Below are 22,890 nucleotides of genomic sequence, written 5' to 3'. Positions count from 1 at the left end.
CCCAAATATTTCTGCATTTTATAGGGGGCTCTCAAAGATAGTATCTCTAAGGATGGACTTGCAGGAACCCTGGTGAGGGGTGGGGTGATGCTAAGATTCAGGGTCCTGCCCATCTTCCTTCAAATCAAGGTGGTATGGTTCGTCTCTTAGCTTTGTAGGCCTTCTGTTTGGACATAATGACCATTTTTAACAGTTTGCTTCTTATGCAATTTTAGGGGGAAGTTGGCGATCCTGGCAGTCCAGGAGACATTGGGCCAAAGGGGTATAATGGAAGAACGGTAAGCTCTCATTTCCAAATTCTAGATCTTCTTGTTTTCAGTCTCAGCCATGTTGGAAAGCGGTTGTTGTAGACTCTATGGATCCCTCCGACTGTCATTTTTTCTCAAGGATTTATGGAATTTATATGTGAGTCAATGAAGTAACTTCCAGGAAGCAAATATATCTCCTGCATATATTAACCTGCTTTGTATGAGTGAGAAGGGGATGAATTGCTTAGGGCTGAAGAATGCATACTGTTAAATTATTATTAAATATTAATATTAAACAATATTAAATTAATAATACATAAACATAATTTGTCCTTGTTACTAGAGTACAATTTAAGGTCCTGGAATTGGAGAGGGATGGGACCTGGACCCGTGACTTTATTGTCGAAGGGTTAGATGAGATGCTTCCTCTACCAGCTCAGATTGGCACCTTCTCTGCAATTTATTGTTTTGAGAGTTATGCTAGAGCATGGACAAGAGGTTAAATGACTTGCCCTAGGGTCACACATTCAGTCCAGGGCAGAATTTGAATCCAGGACTTCCTGTCTTCTGGGACATAGCCTGTCACTAGAGGAGGTGACTTAATGCAATAAATACTTGCTGCCATGATGGGATTAATTTTCTCCCTTCTCATTGGCAGGCACAGACTTCTTACACAGTACAGTTCTTCACCCTTTAGCCCCTTGAATTCACTGCTGAGGCTCTGCCAAAAATATCTTCCATAACGGCAACTCTGAAAGGTCATTTCTGTTAAATAGCTGCAGGGAGAGGGGATAGTTTTCCGGCCATTGCCATAGAAAGCTTCTCTGAATTAGGTGTCTCAGATAAATCCTCATTGTGCCTTGACAGAGCTCATTACCTTGTCTGCCCAAATGAAAAGTAGGTCTTCTTCATGTCAGACATCGCATGGGCCACCTTGGCTCTCCTAAGACCGCCATTGGTGGAGACCTCCTGCATGCTGGTGAATTTCTGGATTCAGGCTGCATATAAATGACCACTATGGATTGACAACAATTAACAAAGGAGGTTAAAGAACATTCTGGTGTTAACTTTTGTTCAGAAGATTTTTTTGTCCTTTCTTCTCATGGCAGTGAAACTTGATGGGAAATATTAGTCAAACTGGGTCAATTGACAAAAATTTGCAGTTGGAACATTGCTTCAAATTTACCACTGAGCAAGTAGACACAGCTCTAATAAGTTGAGCCAAATTCTTCAATATTTCCTACAAAGTAGAGATCAGGTTTTGGGGGAGTTTTTTTTTTTTGTTCTGTGTTGGACCCATGTGCAAGAGTCGCCTTCAGTGATAATTGCTTACCAGCAATAATTCTTTTTTTCTCTTTTTTAAACAACTTTTTGGATAGTTCTCCATTGACAAAGTGTCCACAGGAAAACAGGAAAAGCTCTGGGATTGGAGAACTAATTAAGAAAGATTTTCAAATCTGCCCAGATGTCATTCACAGCAATCCACCATGGGATCACTGCCCTGGATTTGCTAATGAAGGAGTTTTGCCTTGAAAATTGAAATGTGGGATAAAAACCAGATGCTTTTGCTAAATGCCTCATTAGTCGTTTTTGGATGATAATTAGTTTATTTCTTTTGCCCAAAATAAGTTGGGGAAAGTGAGCAAGTTCTTCTCCTTCTGACTTTAGAGAGTAATGGAAGTTTTAAGTTACGGGTTTGTAGTTTTCATTTGGGAGGCATTTCTTTCCTTGTAATCTTCTCATTCCTCCTGCCAGGCCCCTCCTTCTACTTTCTGGGAAGAATTTAGACATTGTGCTTCAGGCATGGGGAATACAAGGTCTCCAGCGGGGAGACCATCAGTTCCCACTGGAAGATTCTAGTGAAGCCACTTCATGTTTGAGAAATCCTTTCATCCTCTTGTTGCTACCATACTAAGTTCTAACATTATTCTCCTCAGACTCTTACCTTTCTTCCTTCCTTTCTTCCTTCCTTTCCTCCTTCCTTTCTTCTTTCCTTCCTTCCTCCCTCCTTCCCTCCCTCCCTTCCTTCCTTATTTTCTCTTTCTTTGTCTTTTTTCTTTCTTCTTCCTTTTTTTGAGACAGAAATGCAATTGATGTGGCTATTTCCTTTCCTTCAGTGCTCCATAAGTGTGAATAGATATCCGTGTAGCATGTAGAACATTAGTCCTGATAATGTCCCATGCTTTTCTAAAAAATGAAAGTTTTAAGCATTTCAAGATCACGGCTGTATTTGACCATAGGAATACAAGTTTTGATGTCCATGAAGCTCTTTGAGCCGGGTAGGGAGATATCAAGGCAACCAGTTTCAAAAGGAATCCAGTATTTGTCTTCATCTTTCGCTAGTGAACTTTTCAAAGCATTTTTACCTCAGTTATCTGATTACAATCTTACTGACATCCATCTCAAAGTTTTATTTTAAATCCTGTTATTCTTGAAATTAAGATGGAGGGGGCATGTGGGATGTGAAGCTCACGTTGCTTATGTGGTACAGTGGATGCGTGAAATCAGGTTCAAATCCTGCGTTAGACGCTTCCTTGACTTTGTGACCCTGAACAAGTCACTTAATCTCTCTTGGTCTCAGTTTCTCTAGCTGTAAAATGGGGATAATAGTAGTGCCTACCTCCCAGAGTTGTTGTGAGGATCAAATTAGATGATATATGTAAAAGTGCTTCACAAACCTTAAGGCACTTACTTTATGCATGTTGCTATTATAATTGTTGTATTTATTATTATCGTTACTGTTATCTACCTCACAGGGTTGGGCAAACCCAGTGAAATAGCATGTGTAAAGTGCTTTGTAGACCTCAAAGTGCTATGTAAGTGCTAACTGTTATGATTATCATTTGTTTTGGCCATATTTCTGGTTTATGTAATGACATTCTGCCACCCTACATTCCTCTCTCAACTTTAAATTTTCTATAATGTTATTTGTCGTGAACTTTAGTGAAACCCATGCTGAATACCACACCTTCTTTGTTCTAAGTAGATTTTTTGTTTCTGGAGCAGGCTGTAGTACAGATTTTCTTATTTTTAATCTTTCCTTCACCTTTTCCTATAGACAGATTTTTAACATAGCTTATTAGTTGCAAGAGGAAACCTTCAGAATTTAAATGTGAGCATGTTTTATTGGGAGCATTGAGTTAAACTGTAAAAAACAAAAACTAAAAATTCACAAGTTCCTTCATCCATAGGTTAAAATCCATAGATAAGAGGGAGCATAGCCCAGCGGATAGAGAGAGGGCCACCCTCAGAGTCAGGAAGACCTGGCTTTAAGCCTTGTCTCTGATGTATATTGACAAGGCAGCTCTGGATGATCCATTGACCCTCAGAGCCCTGGCCAATTGTCCAAGACTCTAAGATGTAGAGAAGTTACTGATCTATGCTGGGAGAAGGTATTTCCTTACACCAATGAGCTCATGAGTCTGGTTCAAAAGATGCCCCTCCCCCTGCCAAGAACGTTTTCATGGCTATCATCTGACCTGATCCTTAGAAAATAGGGCAGGTATTTTCCCTCTCAAGTCCTCAAAAAGATAAAACCAATTAGTAGTAGAGCTGACGATTTAAGTCTCTGTCTCTCCCATGTTCTTTCCACCATGTTGTGTAGAACAAAAGTACGTTGCACCTGAATGCCAAGGGAAGGAGGGATGAGTTTGATGTGGTTGTTTATTTCATTTGATGCTTCTAGGGCCCTTCAGGACCCCCCGGGGAACAGGGATCTCCCGGATCCCAAGGACCTCCAGGACAGAAGGTAAGGTGACATTGACAGATATCTTACATAATTGTTTTTATCGGTTTAAAGCTAAAACTACAACCTCCTCCTTGTTCCCTTTGTAAATGAGCCCAGCCATGCGCTTCTGTTCTCTGTCTCTTGCTGGCCAGCCATAATAGTGCTCCCAGATTCCCCCACCCCTGTGTGTTGGCAAAGTAAGGAGGAAAAGCTCACGTTATTCCATTTTTACTGCCTTTTGGAAGCTGACTATGATCATCTTGGGGGACGGAGTCAAGACGAAGTGAAAGTTTTTGGATTGTATTTACATTTCATAAATATCTCTTCTGTTCTTGTCCAGTCTTCCGCCAGAATCATAGGCACTCAACTAATGAATATTGAGTGGATGAATAACAAGTGAAATTTGAATATATGAGGAATTTATTAATTTTTTTCTTCCAGGAATTTGGGCAATCCATTATATTTTGTTTTCATTCATGTGACCTAGTCAAACTGATTTCAGTGATCTAAGGCTCTAACAGAGCAAGTCAGAATGACTTTCCCTTTTTTCCTCTTCCCCCTTACCCTGACAGATGTGCACTTATCTTTGCCAGCCACTTTTAATTACCTTTTCAGATGTTCACATTTTGGATCTGATTCCTTTGTTTAGTTAAGCTAATCGCTGTCGTCATCATCTCATCATCATTATCAGTCTGATGATGGCAAGAGATAAAGGCCCAATTGTAGATGCAGCTGCTGCTGAGGGGTTAGCACATCCAAACTTTGCTTGGGAGCAGGTGCTGATTATGGCTTCATCCTTCTCCAGCCTCTGAGTCAGGACCCGTGACCTGGCGACCTGGCCGTGGCTCCCGCTTGGGACTTGTTGGCAATTCTACCTCTCCTCTTGTCCCAGGGCTGGATTAGCCAGTGGACACACTAGGTGTGGAATCCAGGTCCTGACTCTTCTGCATGCCAAAGAGCGATGCATACTCCAAGTAGTATTTAGGTCATGCCGTCCCCTGGGGCACCTTATATTAGAGTTAATGTGTGAGAACATTATTCTCATTTAAGGAAAGGAGAGCTTAATTTTTCAAGATTTTTACATTTTACTTTATTTGAAAGGCCACAAAAAGATCATGGATTTAAAGATGAAAGGGACCTCCAGGGCCGTCTAGACCAACCCCTTTATTTTACAGATGAGTAAACTGAGGCCCAGGAAGATTAAGTGATTCACACTAAAGTAGTAAACAACAGAGGCAAGATTTGAACCCAGGTCCTCTGACTCCAAAACTAAAGTCACACACTATGAGGAAATCTTCCCAAAGTCTTGGGGATCAGGAACTCCTAAGCTCCAAGTGAATAATTGTTCCTTTTCCCAAGATCAGGGTCATGCGCAGATTTAGAGTCTCAAGAGTTGTATGGGACCTCAAGGATTATTTAGCCGCACTTGAGCTTGACATCCCACTTATCGTGTCCCTGAGAAGGGGCCAGCCAGCTTCTTTTGAAGAACTTCAGTGACAGGGGACCTGCCATCTCCTAAGGCAGCCCAACCTGTCTTTGGATGGTCCAACCATCGAGCAGTTTTTGCTTAGAGCTGAAATATGTGACTTCCCCTCTTTGCTCCTGGTGCTGGGGCCATGCAGCCCTTTCCCAAATCCCTGAAGGCAGCTATCGCGTTCACACTAAGTCTTCCCAAGGCACCTCCTTAGGGCTCAGCTTTCCTCTTTTTTTTTTTTTCCCCGAGGCAATAGGATAAAGATGTAGAGAAGTTACTGATCTGCTCTGGGAGATAAAGTGACTTGCCCAGGGTCACACAGTTAGTAAGTATCAGGTGTCTAAGGCCAGGCTTGAACTCAGATCTTCCTGAATCTGGGACTAGTGCTCTATCCACTGCTCCATCTAGCTGCCCCTTTCCTCATTCTTTTAGTTAGTTTTCAGATGGCATCAGTGAATCAATGAACAATGAGAGTTCTCCATTTCCAGCCGCAACCTCCGGCTTTGGATATTGCCCAAAGGTCTAAGATCAAGCTAGGATGGCGATATTTTGAATGCAAAGCAGTACCACAGTGTGGTACAGTATTACCCACCCTATCGTATTGCAGGGGAAGTATTGTAAGTCCCTTGATAAGAGATTTACAATCCACAAAGCTCAAAAGAATGGAGCCCGTAGGTCTGATGAACCCATCTAGAATCTTATGATTCTGTGATTTTTTTGTAACGATTTGGACTTTCTTTTTGATGATGATGCACATTTTATTTATTGAAATATTTATTTTCCCAGGGCCCAAAGGGAGCAAAGGGATGGACTTCTTTTTCAGTACGTACTTCTAGCATCCAATGAAGTCCTTTGAGAATCACAAACTTCTGCACCTTGTGGTCTGTTTGTTAATTTTTCCTCTCCTGTTTTTGAAATGTAGACCTGTGACGTCATTCAGTTTATACGGGACCATAGCCGTGAGTACCCTATTTTAAATGATCTGTCAGATTGCCAGTACATTCTGCATCTACCTCACCAGCTGGTTTAATTCAAGTTGAGAAGGTGTCATTGGGCTAGCCTGGAGCACATTCTGCATCCACCTTACTGGCTAGTTTAATTCGAGTTGAGAAGGTACCATTGAGCTTTCCTGGAGCTGGGGAGCAATTATTGCTGGACAGCAGCTTATTGACTGTGATGACCCCAAGTGCTAAGAACCATGGTGCCTTCTATCCAAAGAACCTTAAGGCATGGGCTCAGAATCTTCCCAGCAACTCTCAAAACTACAGTTAAGTCAATCAATGGTGAATAATATTCACAATTAAAAAATAAAAGAGCTGGCCGTGATCGTTGATGACAGGCTAGAAGATGGATGAACCGAAAATGCAGTTGAATGGATACGTTGGCTCTTGATTTGTTGTTCTGAGGCGAGGCTACTTTTGCAAAGTGATCTGTTTATATTTAGTTAGAAATTGGTTTGCAGAAATGTTCAGACGTCTTCCAGTAATCATATTTAGGTCAGCTGTTTTCTTCTCCTCCCAAAGTTTGAAAACAGTAACAGCATTTTAACTGGAAGATTAAGGAAAAATGTCTTTTTGAATGGCATCCTCTTTTCCCCTCCTGCCTTCAGAATGTGTGTCTATGTAATGTCAGGGGTTTCGATAGAAACAGACCCTCAAGAGTTGAATGTTTATCCACTTTATCTGACAGTACGTTCTGAATAAACCAACACAACCTCGAGAAAAAGATGGACTTTCAAGTTCTCTCAGGGAGGCAGAAATAGACAAAAGTAGATCTTATTGCAACAGATTGAATTGCTCTCAAGACAGACATTTAGTTCTGAATGCAAAATGGAGTTAGAATTCTCATTCCTGCAGGACAATGCAGCTGGGCTGGCTGTGTTGTTTGTCTCTATAGAGAGTGTGTGGTGGCTATGATAAAGGGACTTTCTCTTTCCTAAACTGGGAGAAGACTAGGAAATGAGAAAGAGTGGGCTTGAAGGGCATAATCTTTACATATTAGGAAGGAAAGGGAAGACACTCAGTGAAATCCAGAGGTGCAAAACACTTCTGCTCTTCAATTCCAGTGTATAAGCATTTCCTGAGCCGGGCCAGATGCTAGGTGCTAGGGATAAAAAGACAAGAATTAAATGAGACTATTCCTGCCCTCAAGAAGTTTACCTTCTCCTGGAGGAAAGCAACATATACATAGACAAATAAATAAATATGTAAATATATGTATATATTACATATACATATATATGTATTTTATATTTATATAAAATTAGATACTGAGTAAATATGAAGTAATTTCAAGATGGTAGGGGGAGGAGAGGGCAACATTAACAACTGAGAAAGGACTCTTTTAGGAAGTAGCACCTAAGAGGGCTGATTTAATTGAATTAAGAGGCACCTAGGTGGCACCATGGAAAGGATGCTAAGACTAGAGTCAGAAAGACCTGGGTTCCAATCTGGCCTCAGACATTAGCTGTGTGACCATTGGCAAGTCACTTAACCTCTGTCTGCCTCAGTTTCGTCAGTTGTTAAATGGAGATAACAACAGCCTTACCTCCCAGGGTTGTTTTGAGGATAAAATGAGATGATGTTTGTAAAGCCTTTTGGAAACCTTAAAGTGCAGTATAAATGCTTGCTCCCTATTGAGTATTGCTATTATTCTGATTAATTGAAAGTAGGTGGGGCATTCTGTAGTCTTCATGAGACCATTTTGCTGTCCAGATAAATGCCCACTCTGATACATTTCCTTCCCCCCTCCTCATTTAAAGACTCTATGAGTTTCAGGCTAGCTTGCCTATACAAACCCTTGACTTCCTCTGTCATCCCCCTTGGAATTCTACAGTTAGCAGGATACCAGGTTCAGTCAACTCATTTTCAAACCTGGGTGCCAAGACGTGGCCTATCTGCCAAATTCTGTAGAATTCACCTGGAAAAGCTCACAGGATTTAATCTCAGCTGCCACAACTATGTTACATGGTTTAATCTTCTTTTCTTCTCCCAAATAATAATGTCACACTTGTTGTTTTTTTTCCTCTAGCTGGCTGGAAGGGTGAGTACTCCATTACTATTCGTTGTAATTAGCAGAAAATATTTAAATAGTGTCAAACATCCGGAGGATGATTTAGCATGATTGGCTGACGTTGCATCGGTTTCCAAGAGCAGCAATGTGTAACCCTGCCTGAGCCAGCATTGCTGCAGAGACAAGATATGCTTACCCAGGATGCAAAAGCACTACGGTTGTGGGACTTGGGTTTCTGGGGTGGTTCTCTGAAGACTTCTGGGTGAACAGGATTGGAAAAAGAGCAAGCCGGGGCTGGAGTTTAGAGTTCAGTCTTCTGTTTTTGGTGCCATTTTCAAAGTCAAGCACTTAGCCAAGCTTCTCGATTTGTAATTCTCTGGTCCTCCCTGTGCCATTGTTATGTCAGAGGGGAATCTCACCAAACCTGGTTCATTCAACACAATCCTTGCTACCTACAAATCTTTCTCAACTCCATACCAACTACATTGTTAAACATTGCAGCAGCCACAATTGTAACTGTAACAAATTGTAACAATTTGTAGAGATGATCGAATGAGTTCAAATCCAAAAGTCAGCTAAGTGCTCAGCTCTGGAAAAGGTCCACATGGTACCATGCAGACAAACTCTGAACTCCCTACTCTGCTTACTTCCCTTTCAGTCTCTTTCTCTGAGCCTCATTCTTCTCATCAATAAGGTGAGGGGTCTGAACAGATTGATTCTAAAGTCCATTATAGTTCTAAAATCCTATCGTCACATAAAATCCTAAGACTATCCATGATTGGAGGATTGGTGTCATTCAGTTGTTTTGGTTGTGTCCAACTCTTTGTGACTCATTTGGGGTTTTCTTGGCAAAGATACTGGAGTGGTTTTGCCATTTCCTTCTCCGGAAACTGAGGCAAACAGGGTTAAGTGACTTGCCCAGGGTCACACAGCTAGTAAGTATCTGAGGATATAACCAACTTATTTCTCTGGACTGTTAACCCACACCAATTTTATCCTCATTTCAGTCTATGGCTGACTAAAAGCTTGATCAAACAGGAATATCTTGCTGCTGGCTGAAGCCTGTTCAGCATTACTATAGAAATAAGAGAGGCTTCCCAGAATGTACCGTCACTGATGCTATGGGATTGTTTTGTGGAGGCTTCTGGAAGAAAGAGACTGAAAGTATGTGAAACTAAGACAAGCCAGTTTGGTTGGATCATGGAGTGCTCAACTGGGAATAATCTTTTAGTCACATTGGAAAGATGATAAGTTGAAACCAGGTTGTAAAGGACTTTAAAAGCTAAACAGAGAGGCTTATATTTTATCCTGGAAGATATAGGGAGCCATTGGGTCTAGTCAGATAGGTGAATCACAATGAGACGTGAGCTTAAGACAGATAACTTTGCCAGCAATGTGTAGGATATAGTGGATTGACAAGACACTTGAGGCAGGAAGACTACTTCAGAGGATGTTGCAGTAATCCAATTGGTAGGTGTAAATGCTAAGAGGGTAGCTGTTTGATTAGAGGGAAGGGATAAGATCTAAGAGATGTTATGCATGTGGAAACTTCAAGATGTGGCAACTGGTTGCATATGTGGGATGAGGGATGAGTGAAGAGTCCACAATCACGTTGAGATTCTGAACCTAAGTCAATGGAAGGATGGTGGTGCCTTTGGCAGATATAAGGAAGTCTGGAAGAGGGGAGTGTTTAAGGGGAAAGACAGAATTCAATGCAGGATGCGTTACATTTAAAATGTCTCCAGGACATCTAGTTTGAAATGTTCATTTGAAATGGCAAATGGTGATGTGGATCTGGTACTTGTGGAAGAGACACAGATATAGATCTTGGAATCATTTGCATAAGAGAGAAAGTTAAACCCATGGGATCAAATAGGTTACCAAGAGACAATATAAAGGAAGAAGAGGGGCCAGGAGTGCCCTCAGGAGGTATAATATGGATGATGAGCCAGCAACAGAGACTGAGAAGAAGAGGGTCAGACAGGGAGGAAGAGAAGCAGGAGACAGGAGTGTCCCAGAAACCCAGAGAGTAGAGAATATCCAGAAGAGGAGGGTGGTCAACAGTGTAGAGGTCCAGAAGGATGAGGATTGGGGAAGGACTATCAGATTTATTAATGAAGAAATCGTTGGCAGCTTTGGAGAGTTAAGTTTCAGTTGAATGATGAGGTCAGAAGCCAGATCAAAAAGGATTAAGGACAGAGTGGAAAGAGAAAGAAAAGTCAAGAGTGTTGGCAGCTGTTTCTAGGAATCTATTTGAGAAATAAGGAGGGAGGGAGAGAGGACGATAACTTGAGTGGATGGTAGGATCTAGTAAAGACTTTTTAAGGGTGGGAGACTTTCTGCATCTTTGAAGCTGGCGTGATAGGGGTTAGTTGATAGGGATAGGTTAAAGACTATAAAGGCAAGAGGTAGGATTATTGAGGATACAATCTGCTGGATAAGATAGGTTTGAGTACACATGTTGAAGAGGTAGCTAGATGGCTCGGTGGATGGAGAGCTGGGCCTGGAGTCAGGAAGACGTGAGTTCAAATGTGGCCTCAGACAACTACTAGCTGTGGGACCCCGGGCAAGTCACTTATCCTCCGTTTGCCTCTGGAGAAGGAAATGGCAAACCACTCCAGTATCCTTGCCAAGAAAACCCTGTGGACGTTATTATCATGATATGGCCCATGGGATCACAAAGAGTTGGAAATGACTGAACAACACATGTTGAAGAATGGGTCTTGTCAAGAAGAAGGGTCACCTCAGGATCAGAGACAGGGAGAAAGGAGGACGGTGTAAGAGATGAGGTCAAGGAGTTTTGAGAAGAGGAGAATAGGAGAAAAGGAAGTTCACATGAACAACTTCAGATGTTTCCAACAAAGAGGCTAGGTCCTCAGCTGAGAGATAAGGGAGAGCAGAAGGTGGGGAGACTTGAGTAGGGAAGAGAAGGTTTGAATAACCTTTGTGGGAAATGAGATGGGGAACCAATTAGGAAGGAATAAAAGGACTGCCTTTCTACATTGAGGATCCATTTGAGTTTGGATAACATATATTTGTACCCAGTCTGCATCATCTCAGGATTTCATTCAGGTGTTTATGAGTAAGAGGTAGAGGATGGAAGTCCTCCAGGGCTGAGGTTTGGCACAGGAAGAGCAGTGATGGAATAAGGGGACAAGACATTCAGTGTGAGCAGAGGACAGTGTAGAGTTGAAAGTGCTAACTTTTGGGTCGAGATGGAAGAGGCTGAAGTCTGAAAAGGAGAGTTAACCTGAGAAAATAGCAGGTAATGGAGGGAATGGAGGGAATGGAGGTCTCGAGGGCAAAGAACAGATATAGGACAGGTGAAGGATAGAGAGAGATAGAAGGACAGGAGGTGGTGGTCAGAGGAATGTCAGTCCCTAATTAGTGAAGTGGCACACTTGTGGATAGTGGCATGATCTGGTGGGTGATCATACCGTTTGTGACTGAAGGGGTAGGTTGTGGGATTTAAGGACACTGAGGAAATGGGAGGCTAGGGAGCTTGAGGGACCGTCAAAATGAATATCTAAGTCCCCTGGTATAGAGAAGAATTGGGGAGGAGAGGGGGAAGATAAGCCAGGCGCTGAACTCTGAGAAAGGTGGATGAAATTGGGGGGGGTCCTTTTGGCAAACTACAGGGGCCACAATTTTGATGGAGTGGAGAAATTGTATTTGAGTGAAATTCAAGAGAGGAAAGAACTAAGTAAAGCAGGTAAAGGGAGAGTCTGAAAGTGACAATAGAAAGTAAGGAGTATTCTGACACACACACCCCGCCCCAGGATCTGTGTGATGGGGGGAGTGGGAACAAGAGAGGGTACAACGAGGGGGGCAGCAGAATGAAAGGGGAGCCAGGTCTCTATGAGGGCTGATGGATGAATCCAGAATCAGACTTTCTCAGATACTCCTTCCAGTGATGAAGATCATGACCTGTTCCTGCCTTCTCATCCCACATGACTCTTGTCCACAGCCTCCATAGTCCTTCAGAGGGGGGGATCCATACATAGTGTTGGATGCCTTCCTCTAGCTCACTTGCCTTTGCCTGGTTATCCACGTGAGACATAGACTTTCCATCTGTTACCCCTTGCTGTTGTTTCATTATTTTTCCCCAAAAAGTTAAATGATCTGAAACTGCAGTTTATTTAATTGAGGTTTCAGAGATTGTGGTTATGCAACATCATGTCATTGTATCAACCACTGAAAGCAAAACAGGATGATTTCATCAATTTTTATAAATTAATTAAAAGTTTTTGGTCATTCATTTATGGATTTTTAAGAAGAATTGTTTAATTTATATGTCCATGGTTTGGCCAGGGGATATACCCTTCCCTGATGCAGATCACAGCCCCTCCATGCCCTCCCCAAATGCCTTCTTGACTTTTGAGACCAGAAGAAGTTCAGCTACTCGTGGACAACTGTCTAGTGATGACCTCTCCTCTCTTCATGTGGGAGATCTTCAAGTAAAGGACAGCCAGACGTAGTGTACATTTGAAGCCCTTGTGGCTTGGCCAGAGGTTATTCTCCATTATTGGGATATCCTCTAAGAACGCAGTGGTAGTCACCCGCACCACCCATGAGCCATCATCAGGGGAGGTCTTTGTGAGAGTTTAGTTTTATATATCCTTTTCTCTTCCAATTTAGCACAGCAAAGTTGTACTGACACTGATTAGTGTGAACACAAAGTTCATTGACACTAAAATTTCTTTATGACCTTGGAGAAAGCAAGGGCCTCAGTTTTTTTTTCTGGGCCTCAGTTTCCTCCTCTGTAAAAAAATGAGAGAATTGGATTAGAGGATCTCTAAGACCCTTTCTGCTTCCTACCTTCTCTTCCCAGACCCTAATAATAACAACCTATAGTTACATAACCCTTAAAGGTTTACAGATTACACACGTTATCTCATTGGCATCTCTTCCTGTGAAGAAGATATTAGAGTGATCATTATCCCCATTTTACATTAAGAAACTAAGGCTCAGGTAATGTAACAACTTGCCTATAGTGCCATAGCCAGCAGGTTTCACATATCAGAGATGAAATTTGAACCAGTCTTTTCCTCTTTCCACATCTAGAGCTTTGTCCAATATGTTTTGTCTCTCCCTGCCCCCAGGGCATTAAAACTGTGATTAGAAGACCCAGGTTCAGGTCCTGGGTCCTGTGTGATATAAGAAAAGTCATTTTTCCTTCTTTCTGAGCCTTAGTCTCCTCCTCTGTAACATACTACCATTTCACAGGTCCTTGTACGGAAATTTTATATACCTTAAAGCATAAAGGAAGTGTTGGGAAGTGGAAAGATCACTGGATTTTTGAGCCATGGGGTATGGCTTCAAATCTAGACTCTTTTTGGTACTCCCTATATTTCTCTGGGCAAGTCATTTCCCTCCTCCCCATCTTCGTTTTCACCAACTATAAAATGAAAGGTAGAACTAAATGATCTCCAAGGTCTGTCCTAGCTCCAAATTCTAAGGCCTGCACATTCTGCGACTCTATCAACAAAATAAAAAGATCTGTTAGGTTATGGACACATTTTTTTTTCCCCTTATCTTTTAGGTAAGCCAGAGTGTCCTGTTCATCCTACCGAGTTAGTATTTGCTCTGGATTTGTCCCGAGAAGTCACGGAGGAGGCGTTTGAACGAATGAAGGAGATGACCATGGCAATTGTGAATGACCTCAAAATCAGGGAAGGCAACTGCCCAGTGGGAGCGAGGGTGGCCGTTGTCTCCTATAACTCCAACACCCGGCATCTCCTCCGCCTGTCCGACTCCTACAACAAGAGCCAGCTGCTCAGAGAGATCAAAGCTCTCCGTTTTGAGACCACCTCAGGGGACCGGGAGATTGGCAAGACGATGAGGTTTGTGGCCAGGAATGTCTTCAAGAGAACCCTCCCCGGGGTCAACACCAGGCGGATCGCCACAATTTTCAGTAACGACAAATCCGTCGATGCTTCGTCCATCGTTACTGCCACCATGGAATTCAACGCTCTGGATGTCATTCCGGTCGTGATTGCTTTTAACAGCGTGCCCGCCATCAAGCGTGCCTTCGCGGTAAGGGGGGCTTCTTTTTCCCTGTGGTTTCCTATATGCAATAAGAAACCTTCCTGCCTCCAGAGTCGGTGTTTTATTCTTGCTTAGCACCATGGGTACCAAGGGGAAAGGTTTCCTTATGAACAATAGATGTCACTGGTGTAACAACCCCACCACACCTTTTAAAAAGTCTTGTCATTGAGAAGTAGTGCGTCATAGGAGATAGAGAGCTGTCCTCAGAGTCGGGAAGACCTGAGTTCAGATTCCACCTCTGACACATTCTGCCTCTGTGACTCTTGGCTAGCTACTTAACCTCTGACTATTCTAGGCAAGTCATGAGCTAAGGCAATGTTTTCATTAGTTCCCAGGCAGCTTAAGCAAACCATTCCCCCCTCTCAATGCCTTGGTTTCTCCACTTGTAAAATGAATGAGTCGTGAGTCATAAGGATTTAGAGCTGAAAGAGACCTTCCAGATCATGTAACCTAAGTCTCTGATTTCACAGATGAACTGCAAGGTCACAAAGGAGAAATAACATGTGTCAGACCAAAATTACCTTCCATGGCCACTGCTCCTCCCTCTGTGTGTTGTTAGACCGTAAGCTCCTTGAAGGCAGGAGCTAGCTCGCTTCTGTATTTGTATCACATAGCACAGTGCCTGACATAGTAGATATTTAATAAGTGCATTTTCATGTATTCATTTGTGCTTCAAAGTAACGCTTCGAGGTGAAGGCAGAGCTGGGGTTCAACCCCTCAGACTCCACATCCTATCTCTTTCCCCTACGTTTCACTGTCTGTTTTTTTAAACTTAGTTATTATTATTATTTTCATTATAACACTGATTATTTGTAATATTTTACAAATTCAGCCCACATTTTAAATGTGCTTCACAATTTAGTAAATGTTTTTCTTACAATAACCGTGTGTTAGTCAATAAACATTAATTAAGCTCCTGCTGTGTGCCAGGCCCTGTACCAGGTGCTAGGGATATAAAGAAAGGCAAAAGGCAGCCCCTGCCCTCAAGGGGCTCACAATCTAAAAAGGGGGGGGAGGAAGCACAATAGTATAGTACGATAGTACAAATTGTATTATCCTCTTTTTAAAGATGAGGAAATAGAGGCTTAGGGTAAGTGCATTGCCTGAAATTACACAGCTGGTAAATGCCAGAGCTTGGAGAAATAATGGGGTTATAGCTAAGAGGCTGTCCAGTCTCACCAGCTCATTTGACAGTGACTTGCTCACGGTCACACAAACATAAAGTGGTTTTTGAATGGAGACTCCAATCCAGGTCTTTAGAACCATGTCTATCCCTCCCTTTTTCTTTCTTGTTTTTTTTTTTGTTGTTATTGTTGTTGTTGTTTGTTTGTTTGGTTTTGGTTTTGTTTGTTTTTTTAAATCTGGGGAAAAGCAATCTGAGAAATGAACTAGAAAAAAAGAGACAAAGGTTTTGGCTTTTTTTTTTTTTCTTAAAGGTCCTTGTGGGATGTAAGCTCATGATGAAACTAGATTCGTTCTAGGGTCCCTTCCGGCTATATTATTCAGTGACAAATGTTCTGGATTTTGAATCAGAGGACCTGAATTCAAATTCTGACTTTGGTACTTTCCACCTGTGTGATCTCGCACAAGTCATTAGGCCTGTGTAGGCTTCAGTTTCTTCTGTAAAATGAGCAGGTAGGAGAAGAGAGAGGTGGAGCGGGATTACAGCTAACCAAGGTCTAAGTCCATGATACTATGAAAGACTAAAATAGTTGAGAGGTATTTTGTTTAGCATAAGAAGGCAGGAAATCTCCTAGGCATCTTTCTAACATTCACAAGGGCCTTTCCAGCTCCATAATTCTCTCTAAAGATGGTGAAATGGAAATCAGCCATGACCTGAATAGTATTGAAATGAATTCCAGTACTTAGTGACTAGAAACCATTCCATGATGTTGGACCTTAGATTTGTAGGGAAGTCAAAAATACCTTTTAGCATCAGCAGCCAGTCTCTCTTGTATCTTAATGAGCTGACTGAGATGTCCACATCAGGACAGGATCAGCACATGAACTGGAAAATACCCACTGGGGCCAACTACACATGATATGCCAGTGAACTGTGATAAGGAGTGAATCCTACAAGTAAACTTGGATCCTCAGACAGCTGGATTGCCAGGATGTCTCCACCTGACACCTACTCTCAGCTTCTCTTGGCTATGTTTAGTCCCAAACCCAGAGAAAAGAAAGTATCTTGAAGCCAGTACTTAATTTGCTCTTGTAGCAAAGACATTTGGTATTGATCTTAAACTACTGTATTTTTTTCACCAAAAACATGTCTATCACATGTCAATCTCAAAATGCTTATTTTTTAGTGTAACAAGTAATTACATTAAGTCGAAGTTTATTTCTGAATTAGCCTTGAACTCCCTAGAATCTTCAGAACATGATTTTTGAGTGAGCTCTGATTAAGGCTGAGAGATCCATATTAGACCATCGGGTCCATCCCACATCTTCATCAGGACAACTCCCATCTGTTCCTCCTCAGGAAGAGACATGGAGAAGGGAGAGATTCTCAGGGGGATGGGAGTTAGTCCTTAAGTCCCTAAAATAGCTAAGTAGTATCTAGGAAGGAATCAAATCAGAAGCACATCTAAAAAGTCTTTCTGCTTATAGCACAGAGTCATTTGGAAGGAAATCGCTCTAGAGGAGAGGATCCCACCAAAGCGTGATTTGATTTTTGAAGTCTTGTCATTTTCTTCAGCAAGTTCCGCAAACATATGGTTCTGGGAGCTAGGGGTCATATACAATTTAGAAAAGAAATAGAGTCACACTTTTATAGGAAAATAACACATGTACCTTAGTTTCCACATCTGTGTGATGGAGGCGATAGTGGCATCCACCTCACTGAGCTGTCATGAGGCTCAAGCAAACTCATGGAGGTAAAGATCTTTGTGACCCTAGAGGGAGATAGAAATGGTAAGTGGGTAAGAGAGGTATACTATGTTATGGGAGGTGGGGAAGGAAGGAGGAACAGGAGAAACTTCTTAAGAAAGTAGCATTTGATATGGTCCTTAAAGAATGAGCAGGAAAGGATTTCAGCAGGTAGAGAGAAAGGGGAGGGCATCTCACTTATGGAGAACTATGTGAGCAAAGGCAAGGAGGTGGGAAAGCAGAACAAAGACATGAAAATGGAGTCCTGAAAGGGGAAGATAGCCCCGTATACTCCTCCAGCACCAGGGCTAAGGAGAATAATAGAATCTATTGGCAGCTGATTACATTGGTAATTCCACTGGAATTTTTCAGAAAGCCAGAGGTTAGGAAAGGAACCAGGGAAGCTTGGGTCAGAATAGCCTACAAGTAGACTTAAGGGGCCATGTAAGACCAGGAGAGGCCTCTGGAGGCAAGGAGAAGCAAAAGAGCTGCGTTATTCAGAGTGTCTGCCTCTTTCCTCCTCCTCTGATGCTGTCATTGTGGTCATCTGTGGGTCTTCACAAGTGTTTTTGCTGGTCTAGGATTAAGGGTTCAGCTTCTCCAGAGTCCTCCTCACAGCATGTGCCAGAATCAGGCAGAAAACTGGAGTCTAATCTAACCTAGAGCCATCCACAAGAATAATACCTATAGGGTTCATTACTTCGAGATGGGGTGCCCCTCAGCTATGTAACAGGGCATGTTCAGTCACATCAACAAGCATTTATTAAGTTCTGAGGAAATAAATACAAGCAAAAATAAAATCCCTGTCTTCCAGGAGCCTGGGGGGCAGGGTACAATACATAAAAAGAAGCTTAAAAGTGGGGAGCCTGGAGGAATAAGACAGAAATGGGAGAAGTAAAGGAGCTGGCAGGGCTGGCCTAGAGGTTCTGGGAGGAGGTCACTAGTAGGAGAAGGGTGTGTCAAGGGCAGAGGAACCTTCCAGGATGAGAAGGGGAATGGTGGAGAAGCGGGAGTGGAGCTGGGAGAGCAGGAAAGGCGTGAGTAAGTGTCTTGGACGTGGCTGGCAGGGCTTGGCAACTCCTTCAGCTTGGCTGGAGCATAGGGGACCCAGAGGGGAGTAGTGGGAAATTAGACTGGAAAGCTGGGGGGAAGCAAGTCGGATTGTGAGCTGCCTTAGATACCAGGCACAGGAGTTTGAATTTTATTTGGTGGGCGATAAAGTCATCAGGGGCTTGTGATCATGACGATGTCTGCGCACGAGAGAGATTAACGTGGCAGACAGATGTGGAGTGGATTGGAGGTGGGGGGGGCTTGGTGGGAAGTGAGGCCAATAACTCTGTTAGGAAGCTCTTATAATAGTCCAGATGGGTGATAATTAAGTTCTATCCTGGGATGGGAGCAGTGAAAATAGAGGAAGATGGATGTAAGAGAGAAAATGGGCAGGACATCATAACTAGAAGAGTGACAAGGGAAGAGTCAAAAGATTCCATCAAGGTTTTGGCCATGGATGAATGGCAGTGCCACTGACAAGTCATTTCAGCAAACATTAGCAGCATACACACCTAGTGTGTATTTGGCCTCAAGCAACTCTATAAAACTGTATTCTTTACCTTTTGTGTGTCATGGACTCCTCTGGCAGTCTAGTAAAGTCACTGGACCCCTTCTTAAAATAGTCTCTTTAAATGCACTAAAATAAAATTCAGAGGATTAGAAATGAAACCAATTATATTGAATTACTGATGTAATTTTTTTTTTAAAGAAACAAGTTTATGGGCCCCAGGTTAAGAACCTCTGCTCCAAGACCATGAGTTGCAGAGCAGTTATTGATCTGCATTGGGAGTTTCCATACTGGGAGTTCTATACTTAGCACTAAGGATATCACCAGTCTGGTACCTGCCCAAAAATCTGCAATGGGTGTGTAAAGAGCGCTACCCGATGGAGATTTACAAAAATGTAAATATCTCCCCAATCGACCTCATCCTTAAAGAGTTTATGTTCTACTGGTGTAGGGTGAGTGAAGCCAGAAGGAGCAGTAGGTTTGAGGGGCAGAATAAGAAGCACAATTTGCAATTTATTAGATTTGGGATCCAAGTGGGACATTGCATTTCTTCTCCACTTCTTCCTAAATCCATTACCTCTTTAACTGGGCATCTGGACTACTTAAAACTCTTGTAACTTTTTTTTTCTAAATTAAAAGCATGTCATAAGGTTGATCCATGGGAAGCTTGTGTTCTGGATCACATTTCTAAAGGTCCAGCACATTACACAATGAAAATGGCTTTTCCAAGATGCTGGTTAACCAAAGTTACATGACCCAGAATAAGACTCTCCATGAGATTATTTCTGGCCACCATCAATAGTTTTCTAATAGTATGGAACAGTGTCACCCCATTCCCCATCTATGGAGAAGCCATTGTGGCACGGTGGGTGGTCCAAAAGTCCTAGTGTAGTTCTAAGCATTAATAGTATAAAATGTTTTACGTGTACTATTTTATTTGAGCCTCACAATCCTATAAGGCAAATACTGCAGGCATCATCGGAGATCCATTTTATAGATGAGGAAACTGAGGCTTGGAAAGATCAAGTGACTTACCTCCCTCACACAGCAAGTGTCTGAAGTAGGATTCAAACCCAAGTCTCTCCTCCCTCCCAAGTGCAACATCCTTTCTGTCACACCACACTACCCTTCTCTGCACAGGTCAGCAGCATCCTCTCCATCCCCCAGTGAAATGGCCTATAGGCAGCTTCTTAGAAATGGCCAACGCTGTTATCAGACTGAGTGATGGGGCTATTATTTATTTCCAAAATGGGGAGGCGTTTGTGGAAAGGGAAAACCTTTCTTCATAGATTGACTTGAGCCCCAGATGTTTCTGTCATACGTGTCCGGAGACAGCTCCTTCTTTTTGGAGGATTTTGCTTGCTACATGTTTAGAATTCTGATACAGGGCGGGCCTCTCTATTTTTGTGAATGTTCTGGCTCAGAAATGTGTTTGTGCTTTACATACCTTGATACTTATTTTTATTTTGTTACTGTTTGGCTAATCCGGGCCTTAGAAAATGTTTCCAGTTAAAAGATTCTCTCTGATCGTGGGAGCAAAAGCCAAAATGGCGCAGGTCTCTCTTGTGCATGCTGGGAAGTTTTCAGGGCTTTCAAAGCTCAGTTTGAGGTTTTTACAGAGATTTCCTTGGCTTCTGTTGTTATTACAAAGCTGTCAATAGCAAAATAATTCTCCACCATGCCTGTTTTTAACTTTGCTTGAATTTACCAACCACTGGATCCCCACAATACTTGGAGAAGGTAAGCCAGCCCTGGCCCTCGGGGGGTCCTAGTGGTGGCTTTGCTGTTCTTACAAAGGTTAAGTGAATAATCAGAATGGAATGGCGGCTTCTTCCCTTCCTCCTCTCCCGCCACCATAGCGGCTTCCTCACAAACACCATTCCATCCCCCTTCTTTCTGCCTTCACACTGACTGTCCTTGCCCCCCACACCCATGCCTACAAACAATGCTCTGCTTCCTCACTGCCCCGGCCCCACCCCTGCCTCTTAGTTGCTCTGGCTTCCTTCAAAGCTCAGGTCAAATCTCACCTTCTGCAAGAGTTGTTATTCAATCCTTTCAGTTGTGTCAGACTCTCCGTGACCCCATTTGGGATTTTTTTGGCTAAGATACTAGAGTGGTTCACCTTTTCCTTCTCCAGTTCATTTTACAGATGAGGAAACTGAGGTAAACAGGGTTAAGTGACTTGCCCAGGGTCACATAGCTATTAAGTGTCTGAGGTCAGATTTGAACTCAGGACTTCCTGACTCCAGGCCCGGCACTCTATCCATTTCTCCACTCACCTTTCCCAATCTCCCCTTTGAGAAGACCTTCATCTACTTCCATGTACGTCTTCTAATTATTTATATGTTGCCTCCCTCCTCGAGGAAGCACAGTTTTTTGTTTTGCCTTTCTTTGCATCCCCAGGGCTTAATACAATGTCTGGAACATAGTAAGTGCTTAATAATTGCTTGTTGATTTGCAGATAAGGGCCCCATTTTAACATTAGAATATTTCATAGACCTCCACAGTCTCACAGGATCACGGACCTAGAGCCAAAAGGGACCTCAGAAACCATCTAATCCAGTCCCCTTATTTTACAGATGAGGAAACGGAGGCCTAAGGAAGTCAAGTCCTTTTCCCATCGTCATGTGGGTGGGAAGGACCAGGGTTCCTCTGACACCAGTCAGTGTTCCTTCCTCCTGTAACTATACTATTAGTCTCCATTGATTGGGAAAACGCATGGAGACGTGCTCCTATGAATTCATTAATAATTTTAAGTGAATTTGCATTGTATTAATCACAACAGCATTGATGTAGATTTAAAAATAGTAACTCCTGAGGGCAACACACTGTTTATTCAGTCTTGCTCAGTTAATGAAATGACTGCCATGCCGTAACCCCACAGACAAGGGTTAGAGGATTGCTTGGCAATCTGCTCATCTCAGCTGCCACCCTGTGTATAGCCCAGTGACTGGCATAGAGCAATCACTTAATTAGTAAGTGCTTGTGCACTGAGTCACACTGAGGAGAAAAGAGGAAATGTCTTCTATAGCAGCAGTGCTTCTTAGACATGGGCTGAGGCAAGAGATGTGTGGACCACCTGCCCTTTCCACTCCTGTTTACCAGAATGGTGCCATTTTTTAAATAAAATACTGAGGTCTGATGATTTAATAACAATGACTCCTACTTGGATTTATGTGGCCTCTACTCTTGATTCTCATGACAGCTGTCTTAGGCAGTACAGATAGTACCCTCTTTTTGCAGATTAAAGAAACTGAGGCTTAGAGAAATGGGGTGACTTTCTCAAAATTAAACAGATACATTAACTGCCAGAGTAGAGAGTAAAACCCAGAACTTCTGACTCTAAAGGAGCCCATCCAAAGGAATTACAAAAGATGCATTTTAAAAACCTGAATTGGAAGGGGAAAGCATTTATTAAGTACTGACTTGGTGCCAAGCACTATGTGAAGTGCCAGAGATAGAAATAGAAAATTGAGACCGTCCTTAGGTCCCTGAAGTGGAACAGACTCAAACTTTCTAAGGTCTGGCATCTTTCTATACAAGAGGCTAAACCAAAGAGGGAAAGTAACTTCAATTAGGTGCACTTTCAGAGCGCCCTGTGAATGTGTGTGCGTAGATCCTGTGGGTCTCAAAATATTCCTCCACCAGTGATGAGATAGGTACAGCAGACAATACCTGGGACGTTTTCACCCAGCACCAAGCTGGGGTTCATCACCTGGGACCCAAGAATGCGGTTTTTAAAAATGTATTTTGATAACTGCATTTCAATATAATTGGTTTTCTTTATCATCTGTATTTTATTTTGTGCATTTAAAATCCTTTGAGGAGGGGTCCACAAGCTCCTCTAGACACTGCCCAAAGGGACATAGAAAGCAGGTTAAGATTCCTTGACTGAAACAGTCATTTGCAGCACTTTGTGAATGGTATTTAAGTATCTTTATTATCAGGTGATATA

The 22,890-nt window shown here is 42.5% G+C and overlaps 1 protein-coding gene across 2 annotated transcripts in view; it reads left to right on the top strand.

Moving 5' to 3' along the window:
* The window catches only part of COL6A6 (collagen type VI alpha 6 chain), a 135,112-nt gene that overhangs the window by 95,838 nt on the left and 16,384 nt on the right, over nucleotides 1-22,890 (top strand). For both annotated transcript variants that reach the window (XM_027872426.1, XM_027872427.1), the window contains exons 28-33: nucleotides 216-278; nucleotides 3,934-3,996; nucleotides 6,236-6,271; nucleotides 6,372-6,408; nucleotides 8,480-8,491; nucleotides 14,004-14,497. In XM_027872426.1, the coding sequence (XP_027728227.1) occupies nucleotides 216-278; nucleotides 3,934-3,996; nucleotides 6,236-6,271; nucleotides 6,372-6,408; nucleotides 8,480-8,491; nucleotides 14,004-14,497 (705 nt within the window). The remainder of the gene's footprint in view (nucleotides 1-215; nucleotides 279-3,933; nucleotides 3,997-6,235; nucleotides 6,272-6,371; nucleotides 6,409-8,479; nucleotides 8,492-14,003; nucleotides 14,498-22,890) is intronic.

This window comes from Vombatus ursinus, unplaced genomic scaffold (assembly GCF_900497805.2).
Source record: "Vombatus ursinus unplaced genomic scaffold, bare-nosed wombat genome assembly UNPS02014799.1, whole genome shotgun sequence".
NCBI lineage: Eukaryota > Metazoa > Chordata > Mammalia > Diprotodontia > Vombatidae > Vombatus > Vombatus ursinus.
Note: the sequence above shows the minus strand (reverse complement) of the source record. Positions and strands in the feature narration are given on the sequence as shown.